Source organism: Grampus griseus, assembly GCF_964374135.1.
Source record: "Grampus griseus genome assembly, chromosome: 6".
Lineage (NCBI taxonomy): Eukaryota > Metazoa > Chordata > Mammalia > Artiodactyla > Delphinidae > Grampus > Grampus griseus.
In genome coordinates this window covers 88,510,347-88,536,172 of record NC_139000.1, presented here as the reverse complement: position 1 = coordinate 88,536,172, position 25,826 = coordinate 88,510,347, and the positions used below count along the sequence as shown (strand labels likewise).

Genomic DNA, 25,826 nt, shown 5'->3' with positions numbered 1-25,826 from the left:
GAACGGTTCTACCTGGAATGAACCTGCCTGGTAGCAAGAACTATGGCCCTGCCTCTCAGACAGATGGAGGCTGATTTCAGGCTGAGGGTCTCGTCCTCACTTGGTATCAACCCAGCGACCATGTTGGGTCCTATACAAGTGCTCCCAAACTCATGCATCTGGGAAGAAAGATCTTAGGTCTTCCCTGCTTAGAGAGATCCCTGGATCTCCATCGGTCCTTTTGTCCACCTGTTGGTCATCTGGGCCCACTGGGGCTGGCGTTGTGCTTGTTGCTGAGGACTCAGCCATGAGCAGAATAGAGACCTCTCTGTGCTGTGTCACGTCACCTGAGTGGACAGTCATGTGGAAATGCAACGAGAAAAAATAAACCCATGTGAAAATGCAACAGCAATGATAATATGCTCTATGAAGGAAAATGCAGAGGAAAAGAGGAAATTACTATGGTGGAGGAAGGTGTCAGGGAATCCTCTGATGAATGACCTGGAAGCCAGGTGGGAATTACCCAGGCAGAGTTTGAGCTGCATCAGGGTGGGTACCCTGGTTGGCCTTAGCCTGCTGTGTCTGGCAGGCACTGGCACCCATAGCAGACCTAGCCAGACCACATCGCGCCACACCCCCTCGTGGCATTTGTGCATGTCCATCCCTGCAGACCTGAGTGACCCCAGTGTGGGCTATAGGAGGGCCACCCTGGTCCCAGTTGGACCAGAATAGCCTTGTTTGCCTCTGTTCTGGTGTTTTATTAATAGCACCCTTTTGGATAATAAATTATATGGCCATCCAGCTGAGTGAGTTTGGTCTACAAACTCACTGCTTCCAAACATCACAGGACCATCCTAGAGATGGACAACAAGAAGGGCACACTTTCGTACCCATCAGAAAAACCCAGAAGGCTTTCAAAGTTCCTGTGGCTTACTGTTCATTTCAACTGGTTCTGGTTCTGATCACCATGGTCCAAGTAGCCCAAGAAGCTCTTAGAATTTTCTTTGCATTCATCAGATGGATTCATCTGATACAAAAGCACACATCCAACCTTGAATTGGTATGTCCTTTCTGACATCTCCCCGCAAGACAGTTATTAGTTTTCTGTCTCCTGCTCTGGCATATGAGCTCCTTGGAGGTAGGAATGGTGTATGCCTTGTTCACTACTATGACATCTGCAGTAGTTGTGTGCCAACACATTGGATAACTAGATTAAATGAACAAATTCTTGGAAACATACAACTTACCAAAACTGAATCATGAAGATATAGAACATCTCAATAGATCTATAACTATTTAGAAGATTGAATCAATAATCAAAAACCAAGAAAAGCCCAGGACCAGATAGCTGCACTGAATTCTACCACACATTTAAAGAAAAATTAACACCAATCCTTCTTAAACTCTTCCCAAAAACTGAAGAGGAGGGAATACTTCCTAATCCTTTCTATGAAGCCAGCATTACCCTGACAAAAGCCAGACAAAGATTCTACAAGAACAGAAAACTACAAAACAATATCCCTTATAAACATTGATGCAAAATCCTCAACAAAATACTAGGAAACCAAATTCAACAGCATATTAAAAGGATCATACACCCTAACCAAATGGGATTTATTTCTGGGATGCAAGGATAGTTCAACATCCTTAAAATCAAGAAAAAAAAAACAATCAATGTAATACAGACCACATTAACAGAATAAAGGGGAAAAATAATCATCTCAATTGATGCAGAAAAAGCATTTGACAAAATTCAACACTCTTTCATGATAAACAAACAAACAAAAAACTCTACAAACTAGGATAGAAAGAAACTTCTTCAGTGTAGTAAAGGCCATATATGAAAAGCCCAAACCAAACATCATATTCAATGGTGAAAGACTAAAAAAAGCTTTCCCCTTAAGATCAGGAACAAGAGAAAGATGCCCATTTCACCACTTCTATTCAGCGTGCTATTGGATGCTCTAGCCAGAGTAATTGGGCAAGAAAAATAAATTTAAAAAGCATTCAAATTAGAAAGGAAGAAGTAAAATTATTTCTGTTCATAGATAACATGATCTTATGTCATGTAAAATCATCAAGATTTGGGAACTCTAAAGATTCTACAAATAACTGTTAGAACTAAAAAACAAATTCAGCAAACGTGCAAGATACTGAATCAACATACAAAAATCAGTTTTGTTTCCATACACTAAGAGTGAACAATCCAAAAAGGAAATTAGGAACATAATTCCACATACAATAGCATCAAACAAACAAAATACCTAAGAATAAACTTAGCCAAGGAGACAAAATATCTGTACACTGAAAACTTATATAAAACATTGCTGAAAGCTATTAAAGAAGATACAAATAAATAGGAAGACATTCCATGTTAATGGATCAGAAGGCTTACTGTTGTTAAGATATCAATATTACCCAAAGTGATCTACGGATTCAACACAATCCTTGTCAAAATTCCAATAGCTCTTTGTGCAGAAACGGAGAGGCCAATCCTCAGATTAATATGGAATTGTAAGGGGCCCAGAAGAGCAAAAACAATCTTGGAAAAGAAGAGCCAAGTTGGAGGTCTCACACTTCCTAATTTCAAAACTTACCACAAAGCTACAGTAATCAAAATAGCGTGGTGCTGGCATAAAGATACACAAACAAACCAATGAAATACAATAGAGACCCCAGAAATAAACCCTTGGCCCATATGGTCAAATGATTTCTGACAAGGGTGCAATGACCATTCAGTGGGGAAAGGAGTGTCCTTTCAACAAATGGTGCTGGGAAAACTAGATAACCACCTACAAAAGAATTAATTTGGACCCTTACTTCACACCCTATACAAAAATTAATTGAAAATGGATCAAAGTCTTAAACTTAAGAACTAAAACTACAAAACTCTTAAATGAAAACATACAGTGGAAAGCTTCATGACACTGGATTTAGCAATGGTTTCTTAGATATGACATCAAATACACAGGCAACAAAAGGAAAAAACAGATGAATTGGGCTTTACCAACTCAAATAAAAAATGAGGAAAAGATGCAAAGACATTTCTCCAAAGAAGGTATATAAATAACCAATAAGCACATAAAAAGATGCTCAACATCACTAATCATTAGGGAAATGCAAATCAAGACCACAATGATCATGGAGTTTCAGTAGAACCAAATTGTTGCCATTAAAAACTATTATATTGGGCTTTCCTGGTGGCGCAGTGGTTGAGAGTCTGCCTGCCGATGCAGGGGATACGGGTTCGTGCCCCGGTCCGGGAAGATCCCACATGCCGTGAAGCGGCTGGGCCCGTGAGCCATGGCCGCTGAGCCTGCGCGTCGGGAGCCTGTGCTCCGCAACGGGAGAGGCCACAACAGTGAGGCCCGCGTACCGCAAAAAACAAAACAAAAAACTATTATATTGCACTATACATTGAGAAATCAATCAAAATAAAAATATTTACTTCAAAAAAACCCCACAATGAGATACCACTTCCCACACATTAGGATGGCTTTAAAAAAAATTAAAAAAAAAACAAACAAAAAACAAATCCCAAACCAGAAAATAACGTGTTGATGAAGATGTGAAGAAATTAGGACTCTTGTGCACTGTTGTTGGAAATGTAAAATGCTGTAGCTACTGTGGAAAACAGTATGGTGGTTCCTCAAAAAGTTAAAAATAGGATTACCATATGATTCAGCAATTTCACTTCTGGGTATACACACAAAAGAAGTGAAAGCAGGGACTTGAACAGACATTTGTATACCCATACTCATGGCCAAATGGTGGGGACAACCCAAGTGTCCATCAACGGTAAGCAGATAAACCAAATGTGGCATAGCCATATAATGAAGTATCATTCGTTCTTAAAAAGGAAGGAAATTCTGACACATACTATACCATGGATGAACCTTGAGGACATTCTGCTAAGTGAAATAAGCATCACAAAAGGACAAATACTGTATGATGCCACTTATGTGAGGTCCCTAGAGTAGTCAAATTCATAAAGACAAAAAGTAGAATGGTGGTTACCAGGAGCTGGAGGTAAGGGGTAATGGGGAGTTAGGGTCAGAATTTCGGTTTGGAAAGATGAAAATAGTTGTAGAGATGGATGATGGTGATGGCTGCACAATATTGTAAATGTACTTAATGCTACAGAGCTGTACACCGAATAACGGTTAAAATGGTAAATTTTATGCTGTGTATGTTACCACAATTTAAAAAAAAAACCAAAAGCCCTGTACCTGCAATTCAGTACACTTTGTTGAGTAGTAGGTGAGTGAATAAATACATACTGGAAGATGCTGCTTTTCCACTGGGTAATAAGGTGAATAAAACACGTCTTGTCCTCAGATGCTCACTGCAGGGTATGCGGCACTGCAGTCATACTTCACCAGAGTGCCAGGGCGGAGGGGCAGCACATGGCCTTGTAGTTTGGAAGCCCAACCACCTTACCCCTACAGCATGCCAGGCTTCTTGGGGTGGGTGGTGAGGTCCTGATGCTGGCACAGACACATGGGTGCTGTGCCCTGGAGAATGAGGCAAACTTGGGGGACGGATGCTGAGGTAATGGGCAGACCACATGGAGGGGACACTGAGCTTAGCGTGGCAGAGTGCTAAGGCCACCCCTATTCCTTTCTGGGTCCTTGCAAGTAATTTCCCTTCGCTCTCCTTCCTCAACTCACCCCTTCCAGGCCTCTGCTTCCAGGTCACCTCAGGAGCTCTCCGCCTCTGCCCAGCCCCCAACCTGTGCCAGTTTCCCCAGGGCACTGTGGTACCCAGCCCACTATATGTGTTGCTGTCTCCCTTTACTGCCATATGAGCTCCACAACACTTGGGGCTGCTGAGTGCTCCATGGCTACAACACTGCTCAGCACACAGCAGATGTTCAATATATGTTGACGTAAATGAATGAGAAAGAGGGAGGACATAGAGATAAGGCAGGCTTTCTGATGGGGGATAAGAGGGAACTCATTGGGAGAAACCAAAGAGAGGAAGAGTCTGGGACCCATACTGAGTCTTATTTTAGTCTGTAGCTGGCAGGCAGCCTTGGAAGAGCTTTGAGTAACAGGAAAGTATTTCAGTGGACACTTCCAGATGCAAGTGGACACAGCTGTAGACAGGGGAGTCCTGGAGGGCAAGGAGTAGAGGTGGGTGGTGCAGGGTGACCAGAGCCATCCCAGAGGTCAGCAGTGAAGGACTTGGGGGTCAAGGATGGGCTCCCATGCCTAGTGTATGTGCTCAGGGTGCCCTGGGAGGTGAAAGAGGGGCGGCAGTGCAGGCTTAGGCCCTGGAGAAGTCTGGGTTCCTGGCTTGCTCCTTCCTCTCACTAGCCAGCTGACCTCCTCCATGAGGCAGTCAACTGCTTTGGGCCTCAGTTTTCACTTCTGAAAAATGGCACCAGTACTATACCTCTCTCTGATACCTGTTTATATACCTATCTCTAAAGTGGCAGCAGTAACACCTAAGGTGTCAATGTGAGTGCTGCGTATGTAATAATCACTACCCAGGGGGTATGCTGAGTGCTTTATAAGCAGCTGGGTGAGTTCTGGTCCATGTCTGAAGAACTAAGCACAGTGCACTGTACCTGGTAAGCATTTGACAAATGCTGGGTACCTACTATCATTATTTGTAAACTAGGAAATGGAAGTGGCAGAGATGAGGACTGCCCACAGTCAAGTTGGTCTCCAGAAGTTTCTGGCTTCGATGGATGATAAGTGGGGGGATGTGGACACTGCTAGTTTAAGTGCTTCTGTACTGCCATGGGGGAAGGTAACTCAGCAGTGCCCAGGCCAGGCTCTTCGGGGCCTCCTTGCAGACTTTGATCTACAGGCTGAGTACTGTTTATCCGCACCAATTCACATTAGGGTGTTAATTGTGGACAATGCTTAATAGTCACTCCCTAAGACTCTGGAGGGGAGCGTGGCGGCTAGAATTCAGGTTGGAAGACCTTGTGCTCCAGATCCTGGGCAGCTCACCAATGTGTGAGAGGGTGAGGGAGGGAGATCATCCCTTTCTCCCCATTTCCCCCTTCAACATCTTCTTTTTCCCACTCTCACATTGTCCCTGAAGCTGAACCACTGAAGCTGCGGTTGAGGGGTCACCTGTAGAGGGAAGGTGGCTGACAATGTGAAGGCAGATTTTGACTCAACAGGAGGGAGAGCTGCCTACAAGTGGAGCAAGTTGCCCTTAGCAGCTGTAGGTCTCGGCTGGGTACCTGTCAGGGATGCTTCTGTGAGGTGAGCTGGGCCAGGTTTCCTGCCCCAAGCCTGGAATTCTGTGCTTGTGGTGGCCAGCATCTCCTAGCACCATGCATATTTTGCTTAGGGAGGGTGGGGAAGACCGACAGAGTGAGGGAGCACAGACAGGTTCCTTACTCTGAATTAGGAGCCAGCTCTATTCTAGCATCCTGAAATGATCACAGATGCCCAAAGGATGCAGCAGCTGGGTAGGGGGCAGGGGAGAGCCTGCTACAGAATGCCTTGGGAAAAGATCCCTCAGAGCCAGGCCCCCTCCCCATCTCACACTCAACAAAGAGCCTGACCACCACAGGTGAGGAGGGAGGACCACTTTAGGGCAAAGGATGCTGGGCCCAGAGCAACAATGCAGCACCTCTCGGTTCCCCCCTCCTCCTATATCCTTGTTGCCACCAGCAGAACTCAGCAATTTGGGACACAGACAGGAGGCCTGGGACCTGCTGTCCTCCCTGCACCTTAGGTCTCCCAGGCCTGGGGGCTCCCTCCAGGGCTCCTGGGCAGCTCAAATTCCAGGTAACTCCTTTCTCTTTACAGAGCTGACCCGTCCCAGCATGCTCCCGGGTCCCCTGAATTCTGTCCTCCACTGAGGACTGAGCATCAAGGGAAGTCCATAGATCGTGTGAGGGAGGGTGGGCTGTCTCCAGCCAGGAGTAAGGGCGAAAGGGAAGTTGTATTCCAGCCAGAAACTCAGTCGGTAAGGTAGGAAGGAGGAGGGAACAGGAGGAACCCCCCACCCCTGGCTGCCCCCTGCTCCGCTGCTTATCAGATGAAACTTAGAGCCAAGTAGTTGCTCCTCGGCCTTCTTAACCAGGAAGGACGTCGTCCTCCTCCTCGGGGTTCCACCTCACACCCAGAGGGTCTCTCAGACCTGCCTTCCCCCTGTACCCCCAGTCCACATTCTCCCCGGGGAATCCCCCTACCCACCTTCTTCCAGGTGACAGTCTCCTAGCCCACCTTCTCCCCTGGAGGGGTGTCCCAGTCCACCTTCTCTCCCTGCAGGTCCCCCGACCCACCTTCTCCTGGCAGGTCCCCCGGTCCCTCTTCTCCCTCAGCAGTGTTCCCCCGGCCCACCGTCTCCCCCGGCGGTGTACCCCGGCCCGCCTTCCCCGCGGTCCCCGGCCCGCCTTCCCGCGGCGGGAGCGGCGGCCCAGGCTGGCGGGCGGAGGCGGCGCCACCCGGGGCGCTGACGTAGAGGCCGCTCGGCGGCCGGGGGTCCCTTCGGTGGGGCCGCGGCTCTCCGCCCGCCGCCCCCGCGCGTCCATTCCCTTTTGTGTCCCGCGCGCGGCCCGTCCCCCGCGCACACTCGCGCCCTGCGCCCCGCGGGCCGGCGGGCGGCTCCCGGCGCGGCCCTGCACCGCGCGCCCCGCTTTGTGTGGACGCGCCAGCCGGGTGCGCGCGGGCTGTAGTGCGCCCCCGGCCCCGTCCCCGGCCCCGTCCCCGGCCCCGGCCCCCGCCCGGCCCGGCCCGCCCGGCCCGACCCGGGAGCGCAGCGCGGGCCGAGGGGCGGGCGGGCGGCGCGGCGAACATGGCGACGGTGCCCGTGTACTGCGTCTGCCGGCTCCCCTACGATGTTACCCGCTTCATGATCGAGTGCGACGCCTGCAAGGACTGGTTCCACGGCAGGTGAGCGCGCAGCCGCCCGGCCCCGGCCCCGGCCCCCGGCCCCCGGCCCCGGCCCGGCCCGGTGAGCGCCCCGCAGGCCCCCGCCCGCCGCCTCCCGCCGGCCGCGCGCCCTTTTGTGCCCGGGGCGGGGGCCGGGGCTGGGCGGGCGCCCCTCGCCGCCGCCGCTCACAAAGCGGGCCCGCGGGGGGCCGCGGGTGGGGGCCGGGCCGGGAAGTTGGGGCGCCCGGCCGGCAGGGCCGCCTGACAGCGGGGCCGCGGAGGCCGGGCTCCCGAGGCCCAGGCCCCGCGCCCGCCGCCTCCCCCGCGAAGTTGCAGGAACTTTCCCCGCGCGGGCCCCGGAGAGGCGCGAGTGGCGGGTTCGGACGCCGGCGGGGCTGGGACGGACGTGGGGCCCGGCCAGGTGGCGGCCGACGCGCCCACCCTCCGCCGCGGCCCGGAGCTCCGGCACCTCGTCCGGGCGGGCGGGACCCCTGCCCGGCCCCAGCAGGGCTCCTGGACCCGGCCGGCCTGCATGTCCCCGGGCGGGAGTGCGGGTGACAGAATGGTGTCTCTGTGTGGGTGGGGGTGTTGTGACTTTGCCGCCTCCTCCTTGGCCATCACATTTCCCCATTCCCCTCCTCTCTGTTTTCAGACACAGGCCCACCCTGGTTTTCACTTGACCTTATGCTCTCAGAGGAAGATGGGGTGGGGGGAGGTAAAGCTTGGCCTTTGCCTGTGACCATGACCTGGCCCTGTGCCGAGTTTTCAAAAGCCCGAGGCCCCTTCCCACCCGAGGCCCCTTCCCACCCAGAAGTAAGTGGAGGAGGAGGAAGAGGAGGTGATACTGGTGCCCAAACTGCTCCAACAGGTTCTCATGTGTTTGGGCCTCAGCGGGACCGCCAGAGGCTGGCCGGGGTAGTGTACTCTCCTATGCTCCAGTCTTAAACCCAGCAGGAGCAGGGCTGGGGGCAGGAGATGGGTGTGTGGTGGTAGGTGGTCCCTCAACCCCCAGAGAGGAGAGCCTCCCCCTGGCTTTAACTGTGGATGGGCCGGTGGCCCTTAAACATGGACTGTGGTGTCTAGTCCTGCCAGTTTACATGTGGGGAGCCAGGCAGCCAGATGTGACAGGGCTCGCTCAGGCTGATCAGCACAGGCCTGATTCCCAGCTCAGCGCCTGTGACGGTGACCCCAGTGAGGATGGGTGGGACTCCATGGGACAGGGACTCCCACTGAAATCTCCTGGGCTTCCTGGGCTGCCTTCCCGTGGATGTCCAGGGTTGCAGAGACCCCACAGAGCAGAGGAGCCCAGAACACTGCTACTATGCACACCCACCAGTTGGCATCCTCTCAGAGTTCGTGGCTGGATCAAGGGTGAGAGCTGCCATGTGATCCTTCATGGCTCCTCAATTCCAGAGATACTGAGAAGCGGGCCCTGAGTGCCCTGAAAGTGGTAGGGCCTCTCCCTCCTCCCCACCCCTACCGGGGGCCTGCAGAACTCCCTAGGTGCCCAGGCTGGGGGAGTGTGAGCGCCTGGGAGGACCCTTGTCTGGCTGCCCAGGGGCCCTTTCCTCTGGGTGGGGAAGGCAAGACCAGTTCTGAGCTAGACTTCGAGAAGGGAGGTAGTGGGTGGGAGGAGTGGAGGAGGTAGGGAGAGACCCAAGAATGCGGGGCAGGCAGGGGAAGGGGGCTGAGGGCTGGCCTGAGGGGCTGGTGGCATTTGCTCGATTGGCTTAGGCAGAGGCAGGGAGAAGGATGCGTGCTGACACCTTAAAGGGGATGTTTTTGGGAGGTCTTATTTCTTTATTTCTTATTTTTCATGTGAGGTCTTTGATTTGATCTGATATACGCACAGATCATTTTGATCAGCACAGATTCATTTCCACTTATGTGGGGTCGCCCTAGGGTCTGAAGGGGGCTGTGCTTTCCCCCTGCCATGGGGCACATCTTCTCTGCATCTAATCAAGGGTCCCTTAAGGAAGTGAGTGAGCCCTGAGGCCAGAACACCTCCTGTAGTCCTTAGTCCCCTGGGTGGCTCAGGGGAGGTGCTGTGATGCGGGAACACAGGGTCAGGGGTTGGGACCTTTGTGGGCAAGGCTGCATGCGGCCCTCACAGCCCTGGGCAAACCCCCCACCTCTCTTGGTGTGGCCCTTCTCCACTGTGACAGGAAGGTGTGTGACAGGACCCACATGTTTCCAAATCTGATATTCTGGATGGATGGCCCTCCACTCTTTCCAGATCCGTGTATCATTTGTACTGTTGTTTACTTCATATTCAACAGCTCAACTCACTTTTTAAAAGTTTGAATACTTTGTAACTTCTTATTTTGAGAGAATTTTAGACCTAAAGAAGAGTTAACAAAAAAGGTACAGTTTCCTTCTATCCCACACCCTGCCTCCCCTGAAGTTAACATCTTATCAAATTATGCTGGAAGCATGGAAACTATGCTGAGGCAGAAACACTAGGACAGTACTGCTAACCAAACTCCAGGCCTCGGGCAGATTTATTTAGTTCTAGGACCCCATTTCAGTCTTGTGTCTCCTTACTCTCCTGAATCTTTCTTTTCCAAGGAAACTTCATATCATTCCCTGAAATAGAACATTAGTATAACTTGCCATAGACAGTACTTGTAAAAATAAACATAACTGTGAAAGTAACAGGCTCCCTCTTGTTCCGCCTGTGACCCCTCACATCCCTACAATGCACCCCATTTTGGATGGATTGGAAGGGGGTCTCTGAGGTTACTTTCACTCACAGTGGCCAACTCTTTGCTGGTAGGACTCTAGCAGCATCTCTGGCTGAGATCATGGTCGGGACAGTCCCCTTCTAGGGGAAGAACCTGCTCCCAGGATGTGTCCACCTCGGCAGGAATCTTTGAGCAGCCTGACCACCCCTCCTGGCATTCTTTGGGGAGGTCTCTCCGCTGGACTGTGCTGGTACTCATTCAGCCAGGAAGTCAGGAGCTCGTGTTCCACCCCATCTTGACCATGGCTAGTCACTCCTGGGGCTGGGATACCCTGTCAGCCTAGTCTGCCTTCACTGGCACCTGCTGTAGTATCGCCTGGGAATCGGCTTTGACTGGGAGGGGATGGATTTTGCGGCTGGTTGTCTTCAAAGCTGTCTTATCTGTGTGTTTGATAGGGAAGCACAGCACTACTCAGGCATTGGGACACTTCTTCCCCAATTAAGGTGCCACAAAGCCACTTAGGGACAAGAACTGGGGGGCTTCTCATGACTGTGTCTTCTGTCAGACCCCGTGTGTCCTTCCACCCCTGCCTTCGGCAAGGCATCTGACCACGGACCAGTCACTCTAGGGAGTGACCTGGGCCTCTCACCTTGTCACCATCTTGATGTGAAGAGTCTCTGTCTGTGGGAAATAGGAATGATTCTGTTAAAGTATCAGATATCCTGAAGCTTCCTGGCCCTCTTTAAGTTCCTGTTGTATTAAACTTGAAGGGTTTTTGGAAGCATAATCAGTAAAGTTGATTTTAAAGAGTTTGAAAGCTGAAGGTGCTGTACAAGTCCTTCAGTGGCAGAAGTTTCATTTATCCCTCAGTAAGTACTATGGGGTGCATGTTCTGTGTGGGGTGCAGTGCTGGCCCTGTGGGTTCCTGGGGTAACAAGGCAGCTCCCTTGCCTCTTACAGGGTGTTTTCTATGGGAATCAGACTTGTGGATCAGGAGTTCCATGCCAGCCTGGGGAGCTGTTTCAGAGCCCTGAGGAAGCACTGTTTGGGGCAAGGAAGCTGCATCAGGGACGGCCTGCAGGTGTGGCTAGGAGGCAGGAGCCACAGTGGGGGCTCTGAGCAGAGCAGCAGTGGGAGGGGACTGAGGATTTGACAGGGTCCTTCTGGCTGCTGTGGGCACAGTTGGGGAAGAGGGTGGGGAGGGACAGGAGCCTTTGTCCAGGTGAGAGGTGACAGGCAGGACCTGGGGGTGGGGACTGGGGTGTGCAGAAGGGGTCGAATTCTGCAAGTACTCAGAAAGGTGGGCTGACTAGACTTGCCTCGTGCAGATCCCCTCTGATTCCTGTGTGTTTGTCCTTCCACCTGGGGTCTGCCTGCCCTCCTCTCCAGGGCCCTATCTCTGTGCCCATCATCCCCAGGACTGGTTGGCCTTTGTGGGCTCTCGCTGTGTCTTTCACTCCATCCAGCCTTAAGCTTCCTGGGGCAAAGCCTCTTCCTGAGTCCTCGGCCCTCATGGCTGCTCAGTACCACAGAGTGAGACTGTTGGCTGGCCCTGTTGGCCAGCAAAGTGTGCGCACTTGGAGGGAAAGGAGGGCCTGCCAGGGGGTCAGGCCTCAACGTCGCAGTCTAGGTGATCAGAGCTGACAATTCAGCCTTCCAACCTGAGATCCCTTAATACTGGGGGAAGTACCGTTCACATGGCAATGGAGTTGTGACGTGTTTGACGTGGTTAGGAATAACGGTTCATCATTTTTAAATGAGGAATTCTCACTGTGTGAGTTTAAGAAGTTCCAGAGGAGGTTGGGGGAATGTTCTGCCAACTTACAGAGGGCAGAGCAGATGTCCCCTGTCCATTGATCCTTTCCAAATGAGATGAATCTCAAAGGAAGCGACTTGGAGCTCGTGGTAATCACCAGAATGTTTGCTTTTATTGAAAATATTGGCCCAGAAACATGCTTGGTGTGAGCCTCTGTACTGCAGCCCACATTTGTTTGGGGCTGCTTTGGCTCAGGTGCGGCTGCAGTTGGCCTGAGATCGGGCAAAGATTTGAGGTACTTCATGTGGACCCTGCCACTGCTGGGTACCCAATCCTCTGGGGCCATCACTTCGCCTCTGTGCTCGTGGCACCTGGCCATGTGGCAGGGCCTTTTTCAAAAAGAATGAGCAGATTTGCTGTTGGGAGGGAGCATTGGCCAGAAAATAATGTTCCATGACAAAGTGTGCTAGAAGAATCTAACTCCTAAGATTCCGGTGTGGGTAAGGCAGAGCCGTCAATTGACTTCTAAATGACTGATGTGACTAATAGCGCTGCGGGGCTCACACTCAGGCTGGCCTTTATGGCATCAGGATTAGTTCACAGTTATCCTCTTTATTGGTTCTCACAGCTACCTGGGTGGTGGGCCAGGTGGGCCACCTTGTCCTCCCACTTCAAGCAGATGAGGGGGTCGTCTCGTCTCCTCACCTGCAGCAGGTGTACGTACCTCTGCCAGGTGCAGGGACAGAAGTGGCGTTTGGCATATTCTTGGCGGAGGGTGCTGAAAACCCCATTACTGTCCACGGTTTTGAAATGCTATGTGGATGGAAACATCTTCTCAGCAGGAAGGCCACATCTGGTGCCAAGTAGGGAAGCTGGGCCCTCTGCAGCACCCTCTGTGTCTCAGGTGTGCCCAGTGTCCCGCTGGCTTCCCATTGAGAGTTGTGCCTCCATCCCTGCACCTCTCCTTCTCTGTCTCACTCCATTTCCATTCCCCTACTGCTGCCTGTCTTGGTTCTCAACTTTTTGGTTTGGTGGGAAGTGAGCCTAACCGTGCTCTTTGGAATGGGGCTTGGCCCTCTGCTTCAGGGTGCAGGGTCTCTTCACTTCCACCCAAAGTGCTGGGTCATCCGTGGAAAAACATCTGTGGAAAAACATAGTTAGAATTCCAGCCAGTGACTGGCTTTGACCTCAGAGCATAAGAACTGAAGGTCTTGTGGTTTGTCCAGCAAATGGTGAAACCCACCTTTCATCCTTTTTTAAAAATTTAGGGTGAAATTCATATACCATGAAATTAACCATTTTAAAGTGCACAGTTAATAGCATTTAGTGCATTCAGAATGACTTGCAGCCATTATCTCTATCTAGTTCCTAAACATTTTGGTCACCTCAAAAGAAAACCCATTAAACAACTTCCCTGTCCCTCCCCCTCTCAGCCCTGGACAACCACCCATCTGTTGTCTGTCCCTGTGGATTTATCTATTCTGGACATTTCATATAAATGGAATCAAACTATATGTAACAGTTTGTGTCTGTCTTCTTTCACTTAGCATAATGTTTTTTAGGATCAACCATGTTGTGGCATGTATCAGAACTTCACTGATTTTTTTATGGCTGAATAATACTCCATTGTAAGGATATACCACAGTTTGTATATACATTCCTTTGTTTATGGATACTTGGGCTTTTTCCACCTATAGTTATTGTCAGTAGTGATGCTGTGAACATTTGTGTAAAATATTTGTTTGAAGACCTGTTTTCAATTGTTTACGGAATTGCTGGGTCATATAATTATTCTATGTTTAACTTTTTGAGTAACCAACAAACTTTTCCACAGCAGCTGCACCGTTTTACATTCTTACTACCAATGCAGGAGCAATCCGATTTCTCCTCATCCTTATCAACACTTGTTGTTTTCTATTTTAAAAATTATGGGCATCCTAGTGGGTGAGAGGTGGTATCTCATTATGATTTTGTTTTGCATCTCTGTAATGGCTGATGATGTTGAGTATGTTTCCATGTGCTTGTTGTCCATTTGCATATCTTCTTTGGAGAAACGTCTGTTGCAACAGTTTGCCCATTTTAAAATTGGGTTCTTTTTTTTATTTTTGAATTTTAAGAGTTCTTTATATATTCTGGACACTAGACCCTTATCAGATACAAAATTTGCACATATTTTTCCATTTTGTGGGTTGTCTTTTCACTTCTGTGGTCATGCCCATTGATGCACAAACATTTTAATTTTGATGAAGTCCAATTTGTCTTTTTCTACTGTTGCTTATGCTTTTGGTGTTATATCTAAGAATCCATTGCCAAATCTGAGGTCATGAAGATTTACCCCTTTGGTTTCTTCTAAGAGTTTTATAGTTTTAGCTCTTGTATTTAGTTTTTGACTCATTTTCAGTTAATTTTTATATAAGATTTGAAGTAGGGATCCAACTTCATTTGTTTGCATGTGGGTATCCAGTTGTTCCAGAACCATTTGTTGAAAAGACTATTCTTTCCCTATCGAAAGTCTTGGTAGCCTTGTTGAAAAATATTTGACCATATACATGAGGATTTAATTCTGGACACTATTCCATTCCATTGGTCTGTATGTCTGTTCTTATGCCAGTACCATACTGTTTTGATTACTGTAGCTTTGTAGTAAGTTTTTTTTTTTTAAATTTTTTTATTGCGGTACGCGGGCCTCTCACTGTTGTGGTCTCTCCCGTTGCGGAGCACAGGCTCCGGACGCGCAGGCTCGGCAGCCATGGCTCACGGGCCCAGCCGCTGCACGGCATGTGGGATCTTCTTGGACCGGGGCACGAACCCGTGTCCCCTGCATAGACAGGCAGACTCTCAACCACTGCGCCACCAGGGAAGCCCTGTAGTAAGTTTTGAAATCAGGAAGTATGAGACTTCCAACCTTGTTCTTTTAAAAAAATTATGTTGACTTTTTGGGGCTCCTCGCAATTCCATATGAATTTGAGGATTGGCTTCTCCATTTCTGCAAAAAGAGCTGTTGGAATTTCGACAGGGATTGCATTGAATCTGTAGATCGCTTTGGGTAGTATTGACATCTTAGTATTACGTCTTCTGATTCATGAGCATGAGATGTCTTTCCATTTATTTAGATTTAGGTATCCCCTGATTTCTTTCAGCAATGTTTTGTAGTTTTCAGTGTACAAGTTTTAAATTCTTGATTTAGTTTATTCCTAGGTACTTAATTCCCTTGGATGCAATTGTAAGTGGGATTGTTTTTGTAATTTCCTTTTTGTATTGTTCACTGCCGGTGCTTTTACCCTTTTTATTAAAAAAAATCACCCTTTAACATGTGGCAGCTGACTTTCCAGAACCAGACATGTGTGGGGTGTGGGTGTTCATGCATGTGCTGGGGTGTGCACACACTCAGCTGGGTGCCTGTGGATGTCCTGTGTCCAGAGTGTGTCTGCATGCCCTGGGGGGTGTGCTGCTTTCCTTTTTAATCTTAAGTGTTTGTTGAGCCTTGCCTATGTCACATCCTGGGCTAGGCATTTTTCATACACAAGTGTTGGGGGGCTCCTTCTTGTATTGTGTGGGGGTCGCCATGCAGGTCTTTATCTCCTTTACCCTGACTGTTGAGGAAGCTGCCACTGAGTAGATCAGGGCCCACTGCTGGGCATGTACTGCACATGGCCTTGCTGAACTTCGCACTGCCCCTGAGGGCTTGGTGGTGGTGGGCTGCTCTGATTGGGAGGCAAGCAAACTGAGGCTGGAGAGATCAGCTCCCTGAGGTTAACACTACAACATGATAGGCTGGGACAGCAGCAGTGTGTGTGTCCTGGAGCTCCCCCTGCCAGCGCCCCTTCATTGATGTTAATGACAGGGGACAGTGCCCAGGACCCCAGAAGGCAGGAGGTCCCAGGGAATGCAGACCTGTAGCATGGGTCGGCACTGCTCCTTGGGTTGAGCAGGACATGAGGGCAGTGAACAAGCCCCTGGGATGGTAGCCCAAGCTGCTGACTAAACCGTGAGCCTTATGCTGGGGTGGGCCAAGTACCTAGGAAGCTTTGGGCACAGTCTCTGGCCTGGGTCCTTCAAGTGTGGTGCCGTTTTCTGCTTCACACAGAAGTGCAGAGTGGAACTCATTTCTTCTTGTGCCCTACACACCGTGGACTGGGCACAGGTCCCATGGTGCCGGTTAAGTGTGAATGGCTGGATGGGCTTTGGAGAGTGCCCTGGGGCCAGGTCTGAGCTCACAGATACCTACCCTTGGGACAGCCAGACTTGGGCTGGCAATCCCAGACTGATGTACAACCAGCCCAGCTACACGAACTCTGATACTTGAAAATCATCTTGTAACTTTGTGAATTTGCCTCTCATTTTATCCATCCCCTTAGAACTACCCCCCGAGTCAGAGTCTGAATGTGAATTTCAGGGAAGTTGGGCTAAGTGGGAAGGGCAGTGAGAAAGTGCTTCTTGGGGACATGAGCGTGTCCCAGTGAGGCACAGGACCCTTCCCTGCCCAGACCCCATCTCACCACCCTCCTGGGCTGACTTGCCATCAGCTGGAGAGATGACACAGATTTAGGGGTTCAGCTCCCATTTCCTGCAGAGGAGACTGAGGCCTGGTGCAGCATGACTTTTGGCACCCTGGAATAATCAAGAAACTGCAGCCTGATCCAGTGTGCCTCCCAGATGAACAACGCCCAGGGAGGTGTGCAGCGAGCTCCCCAGGAGAGCTCCCCAAACCCTGAGGGGAGGGGGATCCCTCAGCACTGCATGAGGCAACACAGTGGGTGTGCATCAGAGCTCGGGGTGGGTTCTCACTAAACATCCTTCTGCTGACATTTGCAAAACTCCAGGATTATTTGCCATTGGTGCTTGTAGAGTTTCTTTCCTGGAAAGTCTGACATAACTATGGCTAATCTCCCAGCTGTTTTGGAGCTATAGCTCGTAAAAAAAGGGGCACCTGGGACGGTGAGGGGTGTTTCTTGCCTCTTGTTTGCTCCCAGCAACAGATACTTTCTGTCCTTTCAGCAGCTCCCCAAGGGCACTAGACTTGGGTCTGCTTAGGAGACTCTGGCTCGGAGAGGGCCAGCAGCCAGCCTGGGTCACTGGCTGATAAGTGGCACATGCGGCTTTGCCACTCTGACTTCCCCTTGGCAAGCTCGAAGTCTGCCAGGCACTGCTCTTTCCCCATACTTCACCCATGCTGTTGGAAGGTGGAAGTCTTAGCTGCTGTTCAGCCTCCTGGTTCTCATGGTACTGTGTTGTTATGGTGACCTTTCGATCCCAGTCTGGGTGCTTGTGTAGCCGGCCCCCATCTGATCCTGGTACTGCCCCTGGGACTCTCCAGCATCCCCCTCAGCAACCTGGACCCCTGGCTGCCAGGGCGCCTGCCACCTGCCCACTGTACAAGCATCAGGCATTTGCATTTCAGCCCTTGGCTCCAGATGTGGAGGTGGACAGGTAAACCTGGGGGTGGCTCACTAAGTGAGGGTGGGGCATCTTTGTGAGTCTAGGGGCCGGTCATATCAGCCCCCTGTTCACTGAGCCACAGCTAGGTGTGGGACTAGGGATCTGAGGACCTTTTACCTGGGTTCTGCCCCAAAAGACAGGTACAAATGCTTTTCCCGTGTTCTCAGCCCAGTTCTGCCCAATGTGTGCTGTGTGGCCCTCTCCTGGCCTTGAGATGTCCCCTCCCAAGTCCCACAGCCACTCCCCCCACCCCGACTCTCTAAAATCCCTATGGGGCCCGAAGGTAATGCTGGGCAGAAGTGAGGGAGAGACCCTGGAGCAGGGAGCCATGAAGCCACTTTCCCAGGCCCCCCATGCCGTGTCCCAGTCCTGCCCATCCCATGCCCTTCTCCAGCTCCACAGGGCACGTGGTTCCTTTCCTTTCATCCACAGATGATGTGACCCTCTGGTATAGAAGGTGGGTGTTGGTGGGACCAGAGAGCACCACATGGCTCTGCTCATCCTTGCGCTCAGCGGCTGAGCTCCGGAGGTGCAGCCCTGCGTGATCCTTCCTTCTGCAGAGCAGCCGTCCCAGCCTCGGGACTGTGAAAAAACCAAGTGCTGGATTGAAGCTTGGAGAATGAGGCAGGCAGATTTGCATTCAATTTGAGAAACAACTTTTTAATAATTGAAACTGACCCCAGACTGGACACGTCTGGGGAAATAGTGTGTACGTTAGAGTAGGGTTTCTCAGCCTGGGCTCTGTGGACATTGGGCCCAGAAAATTCTTTGCTGTACAGGATGTGGAGCAGCATCCCTGGCCTCTGCCTACTAATCCAGTAGCACCCGCCCCCCCAGCTGTGACAGCAAAAGTGCCTCCAGGCATGGCCGATGTCCCTTGAGGGACACAGTTGCCGCCAGTTGAGGGCAAGGGGCGACTGAACTTCTGCAGAAACATATTCACCTTTATTGGGTAGAAAATGGAGCTTCTGACCCCTTTTCTTTTCTTATGTTTATTGTGATAAGGAATAACTGCATTTGTTCACTTCAAAATAGTTAATTGAAAAATTTGCAAACGGAACACTAGGACATGGGTTTTTAAAAAGGAGTATGAAAGAATATGTAGTGAAAAGCTGTCTTCTCACCAGAACCAACTCGATGGCAGCCCCTTAGGAAAAACTGCAGAGAGATTTCTGTCTAGACAACGTTTGTGTCAGGCAACCACCCCCCTCTCTCTTTTCTCAGGCACATAGGCACACAGACACACGTTGCGGGCATGGCTCTGCCTGGGACATGGTTCTCAGACAGGGCTCTGTTGTGTGGGCTGCGCTCAGGGATGCGTTTTCCCTGTCTCCTCTGGCCTGGTTGGCGTTAAGCTTGTTTCTCATCTGGAGCAACTGCAGTTTTGCCCAGGGAGCATCCTGGTACATACGGTTACGTGTGCATATGGGCAAATTTATCTGTTGGATAAATTCCACGACATAAAGGTGCTGAGTTGAAGGGAAGCGTTTCAGGTTTTAAAATCGCCAGATAGGTTGTAGAGATTTCTCTACGCACTGGCAGCACATTTTCTGAACTTTTTGATCTTTTGTCAGTTCAGTCTGGAAGGTGAAAAATTGTATCTCACTATGGTTTTGTAGTGCAGTTTTTATATTATATATTATTATATTATCATTTCAGTTTGTAGTTGTCTAATTATTAAGCTCACTCACTTTTAAATCCTTTTCTCCCTACAATTGTAGGATTTTGTAAGTGGCCCAGATGCTTTCTAATAAAGACAAAAAGAGCAGGTTGAATCTGAGAAGTGAAATGAGAGGCAGCCTTCCTCTGGTGGGTCTGGGCAGCGGGGGGCACTCCCGTCCTCTCCCTCCTCCTGCTGCAGCAGTGCTCTGAGCCCCTGCGAACCTCCGGGGCTGGCAGAGGGTGAAAGCTCACTTGTTTGCCAAATATCCCCTCTCCCTTCCTTTTGAGTCTTACTGTGAAGTCAGCCTCATTTGCTTTTATTTTCTTCATAAACTTTTATTTTAGACTTGTTTTAGGTTTATAGAAAAGTGGCAGCCATGGTAGAGTTTGTGCATGCCCCGGCTCAGTTTACCTGATTGTTAGCATTTCACATCACTTGGATACCCTGGTCACAGCCCTGGAGTCCATGTCGCTCCATTGCCATGCACTTCCTACCCCTAGTCCTCCCCACAGAACCAGGTTTACTGGAGGCCTTGCACACCCATCTGCTCCAGTTGTGGTGGCTTCTTGGACCCCTTTGTCCTCTGATCCTGACCCTGAAGATCCTTCAACGTTTGTGTACCTTTGAGGAGCCATGTCTCCAGCTCGTGAGGCCTCCCCCCAGGCGCCTTCACACATCCCTGAACCTAGGACCCCAGCCCCAGTGAGGGCACCCTGACAGCTCGCGGGGCTACCTGTGACCCCGTGAGGGAGCTGAGTGTCACCCAGCAGCCCTGCGGTGGTCCCTGCAACACGGACATGGGGCGCTCTCCACGTGGTCCTGATCACAAGGGCTACCATTTAGGACCATGGTGCTGGTCCCCTTTCACAGTTTCTTCTAGATCTCAGACTTGTATTGTTTTATTAGATTTCAAACTACTCTTTGGAAAAGAAAGATGTAATTAGAGTGCTTTTTGCACTGCCTCTCTGAAAAGCTAAGAGAGCAGTTCCCCGCCCCCCCCCGCCCCCACTCTTACGCTCTGCCTTAGGGGCCAACATTACCACCATCCACTTGAATGGCTCCCGCCCTCCAGACACACTACTGGAATAGGATGTGCAAGTTGGGCCTCCCAGGGAGGACTTGGTCCAAGCCCCTCTTTCACAAACGAGAAATAGAGGCTGCCCAGCAGTCTGTGTCCTTTCTCAGCCTGGTGCTCTTTCCAGACCCTGGGGTGTTCCCCACAGATGGGCTGGAACCCTCTTGGTTGGTTCTGCCCTTGGGGAAGCCCCCCTGCCCCCAGTCCTGAGCAGCACACGTTTGAGTGCGGGAAGCCCTGTGCCTCTGTGATTCGGTGAGTGACGACTGTCGGCCCCCATTCCAGAACACCTCGCTGTGTGGCTGGGCTGCCTGTCTGCAGTGGGAGGCTGTGACCAGCTGGCCTTGAGGTTCTGGGGTCAGGAGGAGGTGGCCTGATGCCTGTCCTGGTAGAGGCCTGCCCCGCTCTGGGGTCATCCTGCTGGGGCCTCCCTTCCCTGCCTGCCCATTTGCCTTTTCCGCAGGACCTCTGTGTCACCCGGGCGGCCTGGCCAGCTCTCCAAGGTCCCTTGTTGGAACCAAGGATCAGGATCCAGCCCATCTTCAGCCGCCCTCAGAGCTGGCCACTGGAGACCTGAGGGGTGGCAGAGCTGGGCCTGGTTGTCTCCTTGCCATTTCCCTCCCAACACTCCGGGGTTCCAGGATTCAGATTCATTTTAAACTCTTGGGGGAATCCCTGCGCAGACGGTCCCTGTGATGAGGCCGCTGGTCTGGATGACGGCACGTGGTCACAGAGCCTTGTTGTACCAGCGTGTCCCCTCTGGGAGCGCGCAGTCACCTCCCGGCACCGGCCTGTTCACCGTGATCTGCACACACTGTCAGTTAGTGAAGGAAAAGGCTTTTGGCGAGGTCACCCAGCAACACTTGGCAGCCTGCCATTCTTACCCGTCGCTTGGCAAGAGAATCCTTCAAGGCCTTCCCGGAAGTGTCCTGTCTGTCGGGGGGAACTATGGACAAGGCCTAATGCTGTGCTTGCGGGTATCTGTCAGTGTGAGTGTCCCTGGGATGGACGGAGGGCTCTGGTGCCCTCTGCACAGTGAGGTCCAAGGTATGTGTGTGCCTCATCTTGTCCTCAGGACCCGCTCCATGAGCCAGGCGAGGTCCTTGATTTAGGGATGGCAACATTGATGCTCAGTGTTCCCAACACACCCCTAGGTTGGAGGTGATCAAGCACAGCCAGTGTCCTTTCACCACACTCCCTGCCCACTGGTCATGCTGGCTGCTGTTGAAGTGTGCCTTGAGGCCCAGCTTGTACCAAACTAACCTCATGGCCCCCGTCTCCTCTGGGATAGGGTCCATCCAAAGGCCCTCACCTCAGGGGGCCACAGTACATGTCTGCTCCAGGCCCTACACCTTGCATTTGTGCCTCCTGGGAGTCTGGGGCAAGGGCCCGCTGGAGCCCATCCAGGTTTCAATATCCTGATCTTTGCTTTTCTTGTCCTTTATGGTTAAAAAAGGAAAAAAAGATAAAGAACAGATATTAGAATGTTCCAGCAGGATAGGACCTTGGAGCACACCAGTCGCTCCTCCCTCCAGATATAGCAGCAATCGGGACCACAGCCTTCCCTTCATTCTGGGCTGCCCCCTGTAGGGTCACAGCACAGTTTGTTCCCAGGCCCCACCTCTAAACACCCTCCAAGTTGTTGCCCTCAGGGGTGTGGTAGGGGCTGAGGACAGGGGCCTCACCTCTCTTAGTCTAGAGTGGTATTTCTGTTAACATGACCTTGGATTGCATTTGCTCTCAGGTGAAATTTGTCTTCCCAGCCACCTTGTGAGTCTCTGAGGGTTTTATCCAGATGGAAGGCTGTAATTCCCAGAGCTTCCTGACAGAGGTATTTGCTCTATAGCTGCATACAGTTGGTTTCCCTAGAAACTGCTGGAATAAATACTCCAAAACCTGCTTCTGATTTTTAAAGAGACCATGCCATTTATCTGGAATATCTATTAAAAATCCAGTGGAACAGGTTCAAAAATATATGAAGAGAGATTTTGAATATTCATTTAATATATCAAGGATTCTAGACTCTTAGATGATAGAATTGAGGGGAGGATTAAGTAAATTATAATGTACTCACAATAGGACATTATTCCGTCATCAACAGTGATGTTCACAACAAGATTTCAATGATACGGGAAAATGTTTATGCTATAATGTTAAATGGGAAAAACCCCCAAGATTCTACGTTGTCTATATAGGATGTTAGTTGGTTTGAATCAGTTAGAAGACATGCTGGAAGCAAATGTTAGAGGGTTGAGAGTGGTTTTTTTCCTGTTGCTTTCATACTTATCTCCACTTTCCAACTTGTTTTCCAGGAGCATAATATCACTTTTATAATCAGAAATAAAATAAGCATGAAAATGAGATTTCAGAGTACAGAGGTCATCCTGCCCTGCCTCTCATTTCACAGGTTTAGTGGACTACAGGTTTTATAGACACTTGGGCTTGAGTGTCTCCCACTGCACAGCCGCCTGGAGGCAAGGGTGAGGGATGCTTTCTTTAGGACCCTTGACTCTAAAGGCCCTTCTGGCAACCCCTCTTCAGATGTCACCCCCCCACCCCAATAATGCACGCTAGCCTAGCCTGTGGCCTGTCTGCTGAGGACGGGCTCCGTCAGCCACCCAACAGCCCCATCTGCCCCAAGCATCTTTCTGCAAGTGGAGCTTTAAGTCCCATAGGACCCTGTCCAGTCAGAGGCCCCCTTTGGGGTCATCCCAGGGATGAGGCCTCAGGCTAATGGGTTGAGGTTGGGCCCCCCCACCACTACCACCTAACTAGGAGCAGTGACTGAGGCCCCATGACCACTTCCCAGAGCAGCAGGACCATCCTGTTACCAGCTACACTCACGCCGGAGTGTCCCACCCTAGGTGGGGACCAAAGCATATGGCCAGCTTTGGAGGACAGAGCCTGTAAGCCAAGCTCCTTCAGGTCTGTCCTCACATTTCTCTCCTGCAGACTGGCAGCTAAGCCCCTAGTTACTGCATTCCACATGAGAGAAGAAAAGTGAGGCCTCAGTGCCACAAAATGTGTGGTTTGCAAGGCTGATGGGGGTGTGACACAAGAGGGGGCCCTTGGGGAGATCCCAGCAGACACCAGCCTTACAAGACATGCTGAAGGCACAGGCCAGCATAGATTAGTTCCAGTCTGAGAAGCTAAACACTGCTCTATGAACGGGGAGTCCTCCTTCACAGAGCTTTAAACCATTACTTACAGATACTAAATGATTACTCAAATACACTTGGATACTTACAGATACTAAATTATTATTTACAGATGCTCCTCCTAAAGATAAAGAGTAGAGTAACCTAAGGCCAAAAATATGGGGAGCCACTTCCAATCGGATCTTCTTTAGGAATGACAGCAAAGAATTCTGAAAATACAATGTAAGCCTTGAGAGATTTAGGATTTGATGTTACAGAAAATATTTCCTGGCCACATTCATTGTGTGACCATTCATTTTCAAAATGCTCATTCTGGTGACGCTGGGTCAGAGGATGGAGAGAACTATTAAGAACACTGTAATTTCTTCTTGAGTCAGAACTGCCATGTGGCTGACAGGGTTTTGGTGCTCCGGGCGGGTGTCAGGCCTGAGCCTCTGAGGTGGGAGAGACAAGTTCAGGACATTGGTCCACCAGAGACCTCTCGGCCCCACGTAATATCAAACAGCGAAAGCTCTCCCAGGGATCTCCATCTCAACGCTAAGACAGAGCTCCACTCAATGACCAGCAAGCTACAGTGCTGAACACCCCATGCCAAACAACTAGCAAGACAGCAATACAACCACACCCATTAGCAGAGAGGCTGACTGAAATCATAATAAGTTCACAAATACCCCAAAACATACCACCAGACGCGGTCCTGCCCACCAGAGAGACAAGATCCAGCCTCATCCACCAGAACACAGGCACCAGTCCCCTCCACCAGGAAGCCTGCACAACCCAGTGAACCAACCTTAGCCACTGGGGACAGACACCAAAAACAGTGGGAACTACAAACCGGCAGCCTGCGAAAAGGAGACCCCAAACACAGTAAGTTAAGCAAAATGAGAAGACAGAGAAACACACAGCAGATGAAGGAGCAAGATAAAAACGCACCAGACCTAACAAATGAAGAGGAAATAGGCAGTCTACCTGAAAAAGAATTCAGAATAATGATAGTAAAGATGATCCAAAATCTTGGAAATAGAATGGAGAATATACAGGAAACGTTTAACAAGGATCTAGAAGAACTAAAGAGCAAACCAACAGTAATGACCAACACAAGAAATGAAATTAAAAATTCTCTAGAAGGAATCAATAGCAGAATAACTGAGGCAGAAGAACGGATAAATGACCTGGAAGATAAAATAGTGGAAATAACTACCGCAGAGCAGAATAAAGAAAAAAGAATGGAGGACAGTTTCAGAGACCTCTGGGACAACATTAAATATACCAACATTTGAATTATAGGGGTACCAGAAGAAGAGGAGAAAAAGAACAGGTCTGAGAATATATTTGAAGAGATTATAGTTGAAAACTCCCCTAATATGGGAAAGGAAATAGTCAGTCAAGTCCAGGAAGCGGAAAGAGTCCCATACAGGATAAATCCAAGGAGAAACATGCCTAGACACATATTAATCAAACTATCAAAAATTAAATACAAAGAAAAAATATTAAAAGCAGCAAGGGAAAAGCAACAAATAACATTACAAGTGAATCCCTGTAAAGTTAACAGCTGATCTTTCAGCAGAAACTCTGCAAGCCAGAAGGGAGTGGCAGGACATATTTAAAGTGATGAAAGGGAAGAACCTACAACCAAGACTACTCTGCCCAGCAAGGATCTCATTCAGATTTGACGGAGAAATTAAAACCTTTACAGACAAGCAAAAGCTAAGAGAATTCAGCACCACCAAACCAGCTTTACAACAAATGCTAAAGGAACTTCTCTAGGCAGGAAACACAAGAGAAGGAAAAGACCTACAATAAAAAACCCCAAACAATTAAGAAAATGGTAATAGGAACATACATATCGAGAATTACCTTAAATGTAAATGGATTAAATGCTCCAACCAAAAGACATAGACTGACAGAATGGGCACAAAAACAAGACCCGTATATATGCTGTCTACAAGAGACCCACTTCAGACCTAGGGACACATACAAACTGAAAGTGAGGGGATGGAAAAAGATATTCCATGCAAATGGAAATCAAAAGAAAGCTGGAGTAGGAATTCTCATATCAGAAAAAATAGACTTTAAAATAAAGACTATTACAAGAGACAAAGAAGGACACTACATAATGATCAAGGGATCAATCCAAGAAGAAGATATAACAATTGTAAATATTTATGCACCCAAGATAGGAGCACCTCAATACATAAGGCAAATGCTAACAGCCATAAAAGGGCAAA

General features: G+C 49.9%; 1 protein-coding gene across 2 annotated transcripts in view; it reads left to right on the top strand.

Annotated features, from left to right (window-relative positions):
• Nucleotides 1-7,745: 7,745 nt before the first annotated feature.
• Nucleotides 7,746-25,826, top strand: part of PHF2 (PHD finger protein 2) — a 94,579-nt gene continuing 76,498 nt past the window's right edge. For both annotated transcript variants that reach the window (XM_082655914.1, XM_082655913.1), the window contains exon 1: nucleotides 7,746-7,844. In XM_082655914.1, coding sequence (XP_082512040.1) covers nucleotides 7,747-7,844 — 98 coding nt within the window. In that variant the 5' untranslated portion in view covers nucleotide 7,746. The remainder of the gene's footprint in view (nucleotides 7,845-25,826) is intronic.